The sequence below is a fragment of the Nelusetta ayraudi genome, unplaced genomic scaffold (genome assembly GCF_046127955.1).
Source record: "Nelusetta ayraudi isolate G7.1 ecotype Tasmania unplaced genomic scaffold, CSIRO-AGI_Nayr_v1 ptg000011l, whole genome shotgun sequence".
In the NCBI taxonomy this organism is placed as follows: Eukaryota; Metazoa; Chordata; class Actinopteri; order Tetraodontiformes; family Monacanthidae; genus Nelusetta; species Nelusetta ayraudi.
Window position 1 is genome coordinate 5,547,825 of NW_027466061.1, and position 15,530 is coordinate 5,563,354.

Here is a 15,530-nt window from a genome sequence, read left to right on the forward strand (position 1 = left end):
ACTAATAAATGTGGATTAAAGCAAGTATTTCAGTAGAATAACAACATTTATTCCTTCGTAAATTTGAATTGACATCTCATTCATTATAACATTGTATCCTGCAGCTCAGAGTATATCAGAAATTTGTAGCAAAAAAGATTAAAATAAAAAAATCTACCAAGAAATTTCATTCAAGAAATGTCAGACTGAAGCCACAAAAGATAGTTCAGACATGAAACTATGAAACTTAATGGCTTACAAAGATATTGCTATTCAACAGCTCTAGTTTCTCCTGGCATATTAAACGCGCCATAGAGGTGGGTAGTAAAGTAACCATATGGCGCCACCATGTGGAATTCAACGAACAGCAAATTCACGTTAGCCCTCCCAAAAGACAGTTTACTTTTCTTTTCTAAAAAAATATAGAATACATCATGTGAGCTGCGCGATCTGCTCTCTTCTTTAACATGCAAAGCAGTATATTTTAGAAAATCTCTTGATATATTCTATGTTCTTAGCCGATATAATATATTACAGTTTTTACAGCCACTGTAACAGGTTATATAGGATCAAAACCTTTATATTGTATGTCCAAAAAATGTATATGTGTATATAACATAAAAGCAATATTGGTCATACAAAACTAGGTGCAAGTATCTGATTGTTAGTGTAAATATATTTGTCATTAGTGAAACACATGTATTCAACAAAGGGAGTCAAAAAAATTCAAAACAGGAAAACACTCTGGAGGTCTGGTAAGCCAGATTGATACATCTATTTTAAATTTTAAAATTACTTTATTCATGAAGTTTTTGTCAATATAATGAAAGGCCATGGAATTATGACCAATAAAATATTATGCTTGAATTACCACGTGAGTTGGTGAGTGGTGATTAAATGAATGACGATAGAAATCACATGAATAACTGAACTCTTTTGTGACCTTTCCAAACAGAGCTATTTCTTGGAAAAAATGGATTTTAGATTAAAGCAAAATTTGCTTGTGCAATTTCTTTTAATGTGGTAGCATTTGATTCCATAACACTTCCTGGTTATTATTATTATTATTATTATTATTATTATTATTATTATTATTATTATTATTACTATTAGTAGTAGTAGTAGTAGTAATACATTTTGCTTCCATCGCATGTTAGGCATTTATGGGATACAGATAGGGTTCTCCTAGGGCCTTGCTGCGTTAGGCTTTAACAGACCTCTAACCTTGCCCGGTTGCTGAGACGCTGGATGAAGTGAGGGGGGAAACGTGCGAGTCCAAAACATAAAATAATTAACAGTGAGTCAATGCTTGTTTGTAAGCATATTTAGGAAGTTCTTGTGTTTGTTTTTTACATTTCCACCCATTTACTACAAATGACGAGCAGGTACCTACACTGGGAGCCTCGCCACACCCCCTTTCGAGGAACGCCATTTTGTTGACACATACACTTGCGGTGAAAATAAGCCCCTTAAATGGGTGCAACGCACAAATGTCACCGTGACATGTAACGTCTGCGTATGAAACGTTCGCAAAGCACGGGCAGAAACGTCGACGATTACTAAAAAAAAAAAAGAAGGGGGAAACGTCGCCGTCCCAAACGAAAACGCCGCCGTTTGAACTGTCCCGGCCACCCATTTCCAACATGAAACTCGCCGCTATTGACGTCACTGAGCCATCTTTGTCCAGCTAATCCGGGCGGCTGTTTATCACACCTTCATTATACCGCACGGACTTCTGACGGGGCGCGAGTAATAGCCTGCAGGTGCCGCATCGCAGTGCAAATAGGACAAGGGGAGAGTGAAGAAGAAATATCAAACAATAAAGGAGAAGGCAGATACCAAGCTAGGGTTTCTTCTGGGCTGTGCAGGCAGGGAAACGCCACAGAAAGCGAGCGGAGGGTGCCAGAGGGTAGAGAGGAGCGCAGAAGGCAATTCTACATCCATCTGCCAGCCACTTAGCACGCGCTAACCTCCCCAGTCCGGATTTCAGCGCAGCTGTCCAGCCACTAAACCAAGAAAAATGTAAGTACAGCGTCATTTTTGAGGTCATTTATGCACCTTGAAAAATATATAATAATAATTAAATAAATAAGCCAGTTCGACGGGTGATGTTGTCAGCCTCTTTGGGGATTTCTACTGCGTTAATGTTCCCTCAATCGCCACTCGGTCGTGTGATATTCCTCCACCGTCTTTTTAGTCAGTATACACCACCGCTATTCCGCCTTTTCCCCACCTCGTTATATTCCAGCGATTCAAGGCCTACATCAAATCGTCATCCTATAATGTGACCCGAGCGTGAATATGTAAGAGGCTAACGCGTCGGCCTAACCTTGGAGCAGGAGAAGTCATCGGCTTTACCTGTCACCGTACACGTAATTAGCCTTTTATTTGACGTTTACACGGTGTATGAGCACAGTGTCGCTCGTCTATTTCTCGTGTGATTCGGTCTCCAGCTGCTATTTATTTATTTTTTCAGTCAGGGCCGGCACGCACGCATTTATACCAGTTCGGACTGGTTTGAGTTTGAAAGGGACACCGTCTGTGCAATTACCCACAGGCTAATTTTAAACCACGGAGGGGTGAAAAAAACACGTATGATAAAGCGTCCCTTTTAATGTCTATATTGACGTTTCCACGCCTTATCAGTCGCGTTTTTTTCACCCGGTGTCACCAAAAGCGCAGGCGACGCTTCGAATAATCGTGAGAAACGACAAGGACACAACGTTTTGTATTCGCAGCGTCGAGTTTATTCGACGGTCACTCACGGACGCGTTCTTGTAGATAATGATATTATTAGCCGTGAAGGAGGCTTAGGCCTAGTTTACGTGATATGTGCAACCTACGGAGGGGGGTGGGGATAGCCTAGCCTCCCACTGTATGTCGTCGATAGTCGTGCGAGGGCGGACGGCTATATGTCTCGGCATATATCGGGCTGTGGACATTTTCGCGTGCACGCCACTCACGGCAAATGTATTCGCCGCGATGTTTAACCGATCACGACTGATTTTGTTGAATATTACCCGATATAAAAGGGGAGAATTTCGCGTTTTCACGACAGTGAGTTAAAACTCTATTCCTGGCGCAGACACGCTACATGTCAGTCGACGGTGGCAACACGTTTCCCGACGGATATGGGCTGCGTTTAACAAACACGAACGTCAAATACGTCTTTCTACATGATTAAGAAAAAAAGAAAAAAAATCTATAGGATTTTCCCCGTACGGAGGGTGGGGAGTCTTGTGTGGTTATATACAGGCCCTTCGTGTTCGTCGTGAAACGTGATGTCTTACAGGGGGCATCGTGTGCATCTGTTGTTCGTCTGTGTGCCATACATGAAGGCAGTGTGTTGGCTTTGCTTCCAGCTCAGAAACATCAAGCAGAATGAAGTAGTGCTGCTGGGATCACGCTGCCTTCAGGTCTGGGCTGCTGTGGCGCTGTCCAGTGCTGAAATGTCGCTCTCCAGTGCTCAGTCACACAATGTGCTCATTTATGACTGCTATCTATCTATCTATCTATCTATCTATCTATCTATCTATCTATCTATCTATCTATCCAGTGATCGTCACATCTAAATTTATCAGAGTAAAATATTGTCTGAAAATATCTCAAATATACGTGCAACAGGGTTGACACAGGTTGTATACCTGTTTGGTTTATCAACCAGCTCTATCAATGTATTATGAAATAGCACGTAACTGCCCCCCTATCTCCAACCCTAATTTTACCATTAATGGTATGCTTTGAGTCTTTTTGTGAAAACTGCATGGATGAGATTGGCACATCTGGAAACTTGCAAATTTACCAGCTGAACACAGTGGGTGTCATTCACAAGGTGCTTGTTAAGGCAGGTGAGAAGTCACAGCTTTCGCAACTCTCACAGCGCTCTTGGGTTGCCAGTTCGGAGCTGATGAAAATGTCAACCTCACACACGTCACATAATTGAAATGAAAACAGTAAGAGCTGCTAATAATATAGGCAGTCAAAGGAAAGAGACGACTATTCCTGTCCGCTTTGGCACAAATTGTCATTGTGTGGTGATACTGTCATTTTGGTAAAAGAAAACATCAGGAGATTTCTACATAATGATAACGAGAAAACCAACAGCACAAAAGTAGCTTTTCTTTCATATTGCCATTTTTCTGGTAAGGCAGGTTTGCAGCAGAACCATCAGGCCAACTATTCCAAAGGATTTGTTGTTAGAGGATTAGTAATGTGTAAGCGTGTAAAGGTGACCTTTATACAGAGTTTTGTCTCTAATACTCACTATGGTGTGCCATAACAGCTTAATTGTCCAGCAATACTGATTATCAGAAGCAGCATTACCTTCATCATTAGTCAGAGTTCTAGAGACATTTATTTTATTTTATTTTTTATCTTAAATGTTGCAATCAAGCAAACTGTACATCAGTAGGACAATGCATTGATTACATGGTACAAAGACCTTCCATTTGAAAAAGGGCACGTCAAACTTTATGTAACTGTTTGCATACATGTTGCTTGCTAGTGATCTATCTGGAAAATAATTGGGCATATTTCTTGTGCTAAAACTCAGCCTTTATATTTTCTATATTTTTCATGCATCTACTCGCAATGACATTGCTTTTCAGAGGAGATATATAAAACGAGATAGAGAGAAGAGATACACATCCAAAGCACCGTTAATTGAAGCTGGCAAATTCAGAAAGTCTCCCTGTTATCTTTCCTTTTGGGTCTATTTGCGCAATTGTTAGACGATATTTACAGTTAGTTTATATTACATGTACAGTTGTGCTCACAAGTTTACATACCCCAGCGGAATTCATGATTTTTTTCACCATTTTTCAGAGAATATGAATGATAACACAAAAACCTTTTTTTCACTCATGGTTAGTGCTTAGGTGAAGCCATTTATTATCAGACAATCATGTTTAATAATGTATCATAATGACAACAGAAATTACACAAATGACCCTGATCAAAAGTTTACATACCATTGAGATTTTGGCCTGATAACATGCATACAAGTTGACACAAATGGTTTTGAATGGCTACGAAATTTAACCATCCACACCTATGATCTGTCTGCTTGTAATCAGTGTGTGTATAAAGGTTCAATGAGTATGTTGGCTGTTTGTTGGTTGACAGACCCTTGCACTGACATCTCTGGACTGACTCATGGAGAAAGCAAAAGAATTGTCAAAAGATCTGCAGGAAAAGGTCATTGAACTGTATAAAACAGAAAAGGGATATAAGAAGATACTCAATGAACTGAGAATGGCAATCAGCAGTGTTCAAACTCTAATGAAGAAGTGGAAAGTGAGAGATTCTGTTGAAACCAAACCACGATCACGTCGACCAACAAACATTTCTGCCACAAAGGCCAGGAAAATTGTTTGAGATGCAAAATAAACCCCACAGATAACTTCAGCTGAAATACAGGACTCTCTGAAAAAAGTTGTGTGGATGTTTTAAGATGCGCAATAAGGAGGCACTTGAAGAAAAATGGGCTGCATGGTCGAGTTGCCAGAAGAAAGCCATTACAACGCCAATGCCACAAAAAAATCCTGCTTACAATATGCCAAACAGCACAGAGACAAGCCTCAAAACCTCTGGAACAAAATCATTTGGAGTGATGAGACCAAAATTGAGCTTTTTGGCCACAACCATAAACGTTACATTTGGAAAGGAGTCAACAAGGCCTATGATGAAAGATACACCATTCCTACTATAAACCATGGAGGTGGATGGCTGATGTTTTGGGGGTTTGTGAGCTACAAAGGCACAGGAAACTTGGTTAAAATTGATGGCAGGATGAATGCAGCAGGTTATCAAAAAATACTAGAGTAAAATTTGCACTCATCAGCCCGGAAGCTGCGCATGGGGTGTACTTGGATATTCCAACATGATAATGATCCGAAACACAAAGCCAAGTCGACCTGTCATTGGCTACAGCAGAATAAAGTGAAGGTTCTGGAGTGGCCATCTCAGTCTCCTGACCTCAATATCATTGAGCCACTCTGGGGAGATCTCAAGCGTGCAGTTCATAGAAGACAGCCCGAGAATTTACAGGAACTGGAGGCCTTTTGCCAAGAAGAATGGGCAGCTTTACCATCAGAGAAAATAAAGTCTCATCCACAACTACCACAAAAGACTCCAAGCTGTCATTGATGTTAAAGGGGGCAATACGTTGTATTAAACACTGGGGTCTGTAAACTTTTGAACAGGGTCATTTGTGTAATTTCAGTTGTCATTATGATTTAAAAAGAGTAAACACGGTTGTTTGATAATAAATGGCTTCACCTAAGCACTGACCATGAGTGAAAGAAAAGTTTTTGTGTTATCATTCATATTCTCTGAAAAATTTGCAAAGAAAAATATAACATATAACAAATATAGCATAACATAAATTCTGCCAGGGTATGTAAACTTATGAGCACAAATGTACATTTGGGCTTTGCTCTGTGTGTTGTAGCTTAAAGCTACAACCAAGCAAGGTTTTATGTTTATGTTTCATTGTTAATCTTTCATATAAGAACTATTAGCAACAATATTGTTTTTGTTATTAGTCAGGTTACATATTTTTTAAAACTAACTGAAGGAAGTGGAGATATTTTGTAGGGGAGGGGACAGTTTTTCAGTTGTAAATGACACTCACCTTAACTGCCAGTCTGTCGGGGGGGGGGGCTTCGTGGACTATGTAGGTCACAACACAGTATAACATGATGAATCAACAATAATTTTGCAAAGCTTACAGTACTTTTTAGTGACATGAGTTGTTTATCTAGATTTTAGAACAAAGGATCTGCCAGTATTTGTTACTGGGGCAAAAAAAAAGGGGGGGGGGGTACGTCTGATCTAAATTTTAGTGTCAATAGCTAGAATAATTTTAGTAGACATATTTTACATGTCTTTTATCTCCATGAATTAATAATAAGGTTTGTCTGGATACCTTAGCCTTTAATACCGAGTCAAGTATTTGGTAAAAGAAAAAAAAAAAGTGTATGTGTGCATTCTCACTCTTCAGTGACCATTCAACTTTCTTTATGGGAACTTTTAACAGTTTTCCAGGGTTATTTGTTTTTCCTCTTTTCCTGAAATAACAAGAGTATCGTTTCTTGTAGGTCTGCCCCTGCAGCTGGAGCCCCAACAGATGGAGCCTCCCAACAGCCTCCCAACCTCACCAGCAACCGTCGCCTGCAGCAGACGCAGGCACAGGTGGATGAGGTGAGTGTCCTCCCAACCCCCATCCTATTCCAGGAATTTACATACAGGTGCACATGATGCCATTGTTAACAGAAACTCTCTGGGCATTTTCACCAGCTTTGCTTGAGCTCAGCTTTATCCTGTCCGACACACGTAGCGACTCTGTCTTGATAACTGGTTGCCTGACATTGTTTTGCATCTCTTCCCACAGGTGGTGGATATCATGCGTGTAAATGTGGATAAGGTTCTGGAGCGTGATCAGAAGCTGTCTGAACTGGACGACAGGGCTGATGCCCTGCAAGCTGGAGCCTCTCAGTTTGAGACCAGTGCTGCAAAACTGAAGAATAAATACTGGTGGAAGAATGCCAAGGTGAGGGGAGGCAGATGCGCTTCGTGGATTACATCCAAACTATCTGAAATGATCTGTTCAAAGAGACGCTCTAAAAAACTGCGGCCACCTGTGTTTTTTATACTTGCTAAGGGTTTTGTTTTTTTTCCTGCAGGCGTCATTCCTGGGTATTAAAAGAGGTGTTATTGATGGAATGTGGGCATTGATATAATAATTAACAACAGATGGAGCAGCCTAAAACCCTCATATTTTTTGTCGTGTGAATTAACATTCTAAGAAATAACAAGTACAAAAAAATATATATCCTATATTGAGACTTTGTAATTTCCAAGAACTGGATGCACTGTGAGATCTGGATGCCATATTGGATGAACTGCTGGAGGGAAGAAAGCGACACACTATACGACACAATGGCCGTGACGCCTGAACAATCACAGCAACTTGATATGCCTGTCCAGGACATACTAATATTTTACTTATTTAGAAGTAAGACCATTTTCATACTGCTGGCGTATACTTTGAAGATAGAACAATTAAAGTAGAGCCATGATTGCTGATTTTTTTTTTAGGCTCGAAAATACAATTTTAAGATCTTTTCTTAAAAGTAAGGTTTCTGACAGATTTTTAATAAAATCTGTTGAATGGGATGCACTTCTGTTTTAAAATACAAAAGGAAGGGTGGAATTTTATGTGGGCAACATGAACTTCATGAACTCCAGATGGTCAAAGACTTTAGACTGATATGTGTAGACTTTTCATAAAAAATGAAGGCACCTGTTGTACTTTACTAACAATTTTCTCTGAAAATTCTCTGCCTGTAGATGATGATTATCCTGGGAGTGATATGTGTGATTGTCCTCATCGTCATCATCGGTAAGACACTGCAAAACACTCAAATACATGTATAGATACACACATGTAGAATTTCACATCTCTTTAATCTGTCCAAATTCTCTCCCGCCCTCTTCTCCTCCACAGTCTACTTCAGCACCTAAGAAGAGTTGCTCCTACCCCAGTCTGATCTCAACTTCCTTGATATACACAAGAAAAGAAAACAAACAAACCCTCAAATTCATTCCAAAATTATTCATGAGAAAATACCAAGTATAGATGTATATCTCCTCCCAATTAGCCTCGATATAACACCCCTAAGCGGGCCCCATGGCTCCCCCACTTCCACCACCTCGCCTCTGGACCCCTGTCTATATTTGTCCTGTGAGTGTGTGGCCCTGTCTCCTTTCTGGGTACTCTCGGCTTTTCTAACCTGCCGTGACTGAGAACCAAACACCCGTGACGACGCGAGAACAGAAAAGGAAACAATGATTGGCGATAATTGTTACATAACTGATGAATATATATATAGTTCTTTGTAGAGTTTTATTCTGATATATACTGTTTTGTAGGTGTGTGTGTGTGTGTGTGCGCGTGTGTGCATTTTGTATTTTTTAAGTTTTTGTATTCATTTTACGTATGCTTTAGCGTTAAATACTGCCTACTTATGGAAGCTCGTATCTTGCATGTTATCATCTGACTGTTCCCCTGCTTGCTCTGTCTCATCAGTGTATCTTTGCACATAGCTGTTGGGCACCATCTAACTAATGAAAGGCCTCCAAATTCACCACCGAAGAGCGATCATCAGTTCACACAAAAACTGGAGGCAATGCTGCCTTTGATGACGCGCCCCTCTCACGTTCAGATTTCTACAACTTAATGCCATCAGAGATTGAGCTCTTAGCTCTTTTGCTGGCTTTCTGAGAGGGTAATTGCTCACTCGTCAAACATAAGAATGCATGAATTATTAAACTAATCCCTGGTCCTTTCCATTTGAGTGTCATTTCATCCGCTCTTCTACACCTTCCATCTGTAATTGTCTTAAACCCCCCACCCCCTTTTCGTCTCCCTGCATGCTTGAACGCCTCAATTCTTTCTGATAATTTCAAAACTGCCATAGTACAGTCGGACCAATGTCTGTAGATGTTTTTGTTTTTTTTCTTTAAATATTAACGTAGTGTCTTATTTCGAAAACATTCCTTCATTGCAGTCTAGTGCAATTGGTCTTACTGTAGCACATGTAAGTGTAGGTATCTTAAAAGTGAAATACATGCGAGGAAACATAAAAGAAAATGTCGCTCATATCCAAACAATAGGAGAAAACACATAATAGCTGTAACAGTTAGGATAGGTTAGGTTAGATTTGACTTTCAATCTGTCCATTGTTTTTCTATTTATGGCATTAATGATCTTATTCCGAGATTAGGCAAACAGTATAACACGGAGACACTATCAAACACTGTCTTGAAGAGTGATTTCTAAGGGTTGTCACATGACTTGGTAACTGATTTACTTCCATTAAGCAGAGGTTAGTTCTCACTGGCCTGTTACCTTCATGGACACGGAAAAGCCTTAGTCTTCTGTCATTTCTATCAGTTACTGTAGAATATTTCCAGTTAAACGCGCCCTTAGGTTCGGAACGAGGCGTGATCGGGGGAGTGTCTAACTGCACTACATAGGAATCTGTTTAAAATGCACAAACTTGTTTTTGATGGCTAGGGGAGACCCTTATGCGCAAACACCTCTCCATATAAAGAGCACATATAGAAAAAGACTAAAGTCAGCCTTATTTTGCAGACCCGCGAGCAAGGGCAGAGGTTAGCCAGGAGAAGTTCACAGTCTTCAGAGAAGCAAACTTGGAAGAAGTCTCAAAAATTCATGTTTAAATGTTAGTGACAAGAGATGTGAGAACTATTCCAAATCTAGAAGCAGCGCAGTGGTTCTCTCTCTGTTTCTCCCTGTAGTAAAGGCCTTTTTCTTTTCTTTTTTTAAAAAAATAGATTCTATTTTTTATTATAGTATATTTTTGTGTGAAGCAGACAGGTAAAGAGGAAGAGTGCAGCCTGTGCTATTTGCTGCCATCAGCGGCGAGCTCCTCTTTACCTCTGTCTGGCCTGTTTTTTGTAATTCAGCTCCATGCGTTACACACTGCCAAGCAACAAGGGAGAGGCTTCTGTTGTTATTTCTTAGAATTTGTCACTGTCGCCCTCACTGGTTCAGTCTGAAACTGCTCTTGCGTTGCTTTTGAATCGACTCCCGTGCTGACTCTCACACGAGCAGCGTGATGCACTGACTGTCCGTCAAACTAAGGCCTTTACACATACACGAGGAAAAAAATCACGAAATATCCTAAAATAGAACACATGAATTATAGTTGGCCTAAATCTGAGCTTCTAAATCAGATTTTGGCATGCAGATTTGCATTAAATGTGTGAGCATATCTGCGTCAGCTGTACTGCTCCAAAGTGTATATATTGCTAAATTAAATTTACAGTCAGCTGCAGATGTGTTCAAAAATGTAAAGTAAAAAACAAAAGTCCACCGTGTCCAAACTATGTGTAAAAAGCCTTAGTAGCCTAGTCTCCCTTCAGTGTGACTTAATAACTTCCTACCAGCTGAGAACCTGGCTTAACTCACTGATTCTCAATCTTGAGGTGTGTGTGTTGTACGTGCGCAGATTTGCGTGCGTGCGTGCGTGTGTGTGTGTGTGTCTGCATTAGAATAGCTCTGTCAAGGGAATAACCCCAGTTTATCCCAACAGATTAGGCCGCTTAACTCTCGTAGTAAGGGCAAGTCGTTTCCTTGACCACTGAAGTACGCGAGCAGAGGTTACAGCTCTGCCGACCACCTCTATCAGACAGGACTCCTCCCCAGCGTGTGTCCCCCACATTATCCCCCAATATACTTCCCTCGAAGAAGGACAATAGTAAACCACGGAAGCTCACCAAAGACCAGATTTCTGTGCTGACGCTGCCAATTGCCATCAAAAACAAGTGGAGAGAAGGAACAGGTTTATTCCAAACTATCCCTGTTTTAAAAAAGCATACAACTAACTTTCTCGCCCCTGGATCTCTGATGTATCACACAGTGTGTGTGATCTGACAGTTAAGCGTTTGAGCGTGCCATTCTAAGATATGCAAATTAAATCAAAACATAGAGACTGCATGCTCTGAATCTCAAATAAAGACTCCATTCATGTGTATCCAGGTCTGAAGAGCTCCTTTTAGACGTGTGATCCTGTTGTAATAGCACAACTCTCCTTTTTTTTCTTTCTCCATAGTGCTGCCAAGTTCTAAAAAAGACAAACTAACTTAAAAAAAAAAAAAAAAAAGAAGAAAAAAATGCATTGTTCGGTGTTGTAAAATGGGGGTGTTTTGGGGAGTAGGGGGTCCTATATCCTCAGGTTTAAGGTAGAAATTGGCCAAGATAAGTGCAACTATTCTATAATTGAAATTGGGTTTTGACAATAGAAAAATAATTGCAGGGTTACTAAATCTTTCAGCCATTCTTACAGGAGTTAACACAGAAATGAAACAACGTAACTGATTGGGGTAGGACATCTGTGTTATCCATAATTCCTGTCGCGAGTGCTCAACCGATTTTATCACAACAGTGAAGACAAAGCGAGTGCTCTCTCTTTTTTCTGTTGCTTTGTTGTTCAAATGAAAAGACGTGTGCATATGTTTTAACACTGTGGCACTTTTTCTGTTGTCATTTGTTCATTTTTTTTGTTTTGTTTTGGTTGTTTGGTGGGATGGAAACTCGGTGGAGAATATTGTCTTTTATCGTCAACCGGGAGAATTGTTCCGTGATCTCAACTTAACGCTGCATTTGGATCAATTGCGGGTTGGTCAGAATCGCCTGAGGCTGGTGGAAAGGAAGAGTGTTCGGCCAACTTTCAGGTTTTGAAATGTAACTAGTTTACTCGTATTTCAAACTAGAAAGAGAAGTTGAAGAAATCAGGAGGATATTTAGAGTGTCAAAATGGAAAATGTGTGTACGCCCCCAAATGGGTTGAATGTAGCGATAGGAGGGAACCTGAGTCTCTGAATGTTCGCTGGATGACTATAAATTGACAATATTCTTCTCAATACATGTAAAGGTGTTTTCATTTTAAACCAAATGTTTTTCTTTTCTTTTGCATCAATTTAGTAATAACTCCAGACGACACTGAGTTGTTTGCGTGTAAGCACTGATGGGTAAAAGGTAAAGAGAAGGGGTCGGGTGGAAAAAGTATTTTTACCTTCAATTGTCCCGAATGCTTAGAATGATTTTACAGTTTACATCAGATTGCTGTTTTTATCTACAAGATCTATTTTTTGTTTTGTTTTGTTTAAATCTTTTTATTTCTGATGACAAGTTTTTGAATTCTCCTTGAGATTGGGGTTCCCCCAGGATGAACGCTCATATTGCCCCTGGTTCTCTGGCCTTACTGGAGGGACAGGACTGTAGGATCACGGGCAATGTGGCGAGTTTTATTTCCTTTTCTTTTCATTTTGCTTTTATTTATTGATAGATTTGATTGTGTTGTTGTTTGGTATGGGTTTAGAAGCGAAGGGAGAGGAGACTGATTGAAAACTGAGATACATAAAATAATTGTAGTGTAAATCTATCAATGTCTTATTATATTGATGAACATCATGAAATATATGTATATTGGAAAAACAGTCCTTGACAACTTGTACTTTTGTGTGTGCTTCATGTGCTCTGTGGGTGTGCAACAATGGGCAGATGCAATTTTGACTGCGATTCTGGGACCTTATCTGACCTGTATGAATAAGCATAAATTTATTATCAACTCAAAGACAAACCTCTCCCTTTGATTTATCATCTTACACGTGTTTGCAAAATGGAGATGTGGAAACATCTCATCCATCACACAGATATTCTGACAGCCTGTCCTCTGTTGGGTCCAACTGAACAGTGACTTTCTATCATACCGGACTGGTATGAACATCTACCAAATGACACAAGGTCGCCGGCATAATACAGCAATGAAATATGAGAACTGTAGGCTGATAATTAGACTATATGACAGAGTCCTCATAGATGCATATAAATGTTCCAGACAAGATGGGAATAAAATAACTGATAAGAGTTAGAGATCATCCATATATTTAATCAGTTGAACAATTTGTTCAAGCCTTACGTCTTAAGTCAAGTGTTATCACAGTTAGATTACTGCTTGGTGATTTGACCCAGTATAATGGGAAATAATTTGAAAAGAAAATAGCCTGCTTATTATCGACCCATTGTTTATTCAGAAGAGACACAGCAAGAAAATCTTGAGGAATTGAACATAATTATTTACTTATTTATTTAGGGGAAACACTGGCACAGCTGTGGTGTCCTTTCTTTACAAGGAAGATGACCAATAAATAAACCAGTGAAGAAGAGTTACAGGCTGATCTATTCCTGCCAAAGAGGTTGGTGCTACAGCTGACAGTTCAGTGGATCAGGCCACTAACTTTGGGGAGCAAAACTGAGGTTTGATTCCCAGGCAGACAGCTCAGTGGGATAGACTGCAGCCTCTGGTGTGGGAGACCATGGTTCTCATCCTGTGTTGGACCAGGGCACCTAAAACTTAGCTTTAGTCATTTATTCCACTGTGTGCGTATTGACAGTTACTTAGATACCTTTATTGTCTTCTGCCGAGCAGGGTCATAGCTCAGTGGGTTAGACTGCTAACTCTGTTGTGGGAGACCATTGTTTGGTATCTGCTTTCCAATGCTTTGGTGATTGAAATTTAACTATGATTTATTCCACAGGCACCTTTATACCTCTACAGTCGACAGGCCCATTAGGTTAGACTGCTGACACTGTCTGAGACTGAGAGTCCTGCTTAGCTTTGGTGATCTTGATTTTAATACAGTTTAATCCACTGTGTGTGTGTATTCACAGGTACAAAGACACCTTAGAAGTATTATGCACAATAGGGAGGATAGCTCAGTGGCTTAGGGCACTGACTCTAGTGGTGGACCAACATTCAAGTCCAGTACACGGCAACTGAAATTTAACTACAATTTTATAGAGCACAACATCATAACTTGTGGTCTAGCTTCTTTCAGTTTCTTCATCAAAATCATGTAATTCAAGTTCTTCTAAGCAATGTAAACAAAGCAGCAACGGCATACATGATGCAGCATAGATAACTACTGCCATCTAGCGACGAGGCTTGAGTGTGAGTGCACACCCATGTCATTTTCAGTGGAGTTCATGTTCAAGTTAAATCTTTTTGAAAGAAAGGAAGTCTTTCACATGAGATTGTTTTTGTGCCTAGATGGAACAGAACGTTGTAGGTGTTGGTGCTATCACGGTGGGTGCAAGCCTTGCACACAGCAATGTTCATACATTAATGGAACAAATAGTTTTTGACAAGAGAACGTACATTCTGAACGTTTATGCTTTGAAATAATGTATCAAGATTTTTGGGGGGACTCTATTGTTGAAATTTTTAGTAACTCAAGTCTAGACTGAGGTTTTTTACAGGCTTGACTAGTTGCTAAATAAGTGTTGTATATAGGGAAAGTCTTAACCCAATACTTATGGCTTTTGGTGGACACCAGGAGTTTTCCAGTACGGAACACGTCTGTTCTGCCAGTAGCGGTGCACTGACCATTGAATATCAGACAATACAACTCGCCTGAGAGCAACTGAAAAGAGAAAGCATGACTTTAGAATTACAATCGGACGTGGAAGCAAAAGAGCTTTGGGCTGTGAAAGTATACACAGGTAAGTAGTATGGATCTACTGATGTACAATTTTTAACCCCGTGTTGTAAAATGAAGGCAAACACTGCTGCTGTAGTAGATTATTCTGGTGTCTGGCTCAGGAGTAAAGTCTCATTTCCAGTGGAGGTTATATCTTCACTTGCATCAAAGTCGAGGTTGCATGAAATATGGCCTACTGTACTCCTGTGCTGGATTGGATAGACTGATGTTTACTCTGAACTGTGAAGCCTGGAGTGGAACCACAGCTGCAGAGAACAGACAGCTCGGCTCCACGATTATTATGAAATCCCTGGTTTTGGTTCATTGGCTTGTCAAATGGAGCCTCTTTTGTCTCCTCAATATATTTAATCTGTTCTTCCGTGCTTGTGTCAAGCTCACAAGTATAAAAAAATGAGATATTATCTCAGGCATGCTGTAATAGCAGAGCAACTTGCAGAGGGAGTGAGAGGAGTGCAGTC

General features: G+C 40.1%; 1 protein-coding gene across 1 annotated transcript; it reads left to right on the top strand.

The window, feature by feature from the left end:
* The first annotated feature begins 1,468 nt into the window (after positions 1-1,468).
* vamp2 (vesicle-associated membrane protein 2) lies at positions 1,469-9,387 on the top strand. Its single transcript, XM_076020248.1, has 5 exons — positions 1,469-2,001; positions 7,080-7,182; positions 7,373-7,531; positions 8,332-8,383; positions 8,489-9,387. Coding segments are annotated over exons 1-5 (333 nt in total). The 5' UTR covers positions 1,469-1,999; the 3' UTR covers positions 8,506-9,387.
* The last annotated feature ends 6,143 nt before the right edge of the window (positions 9,388-15,530 follow it).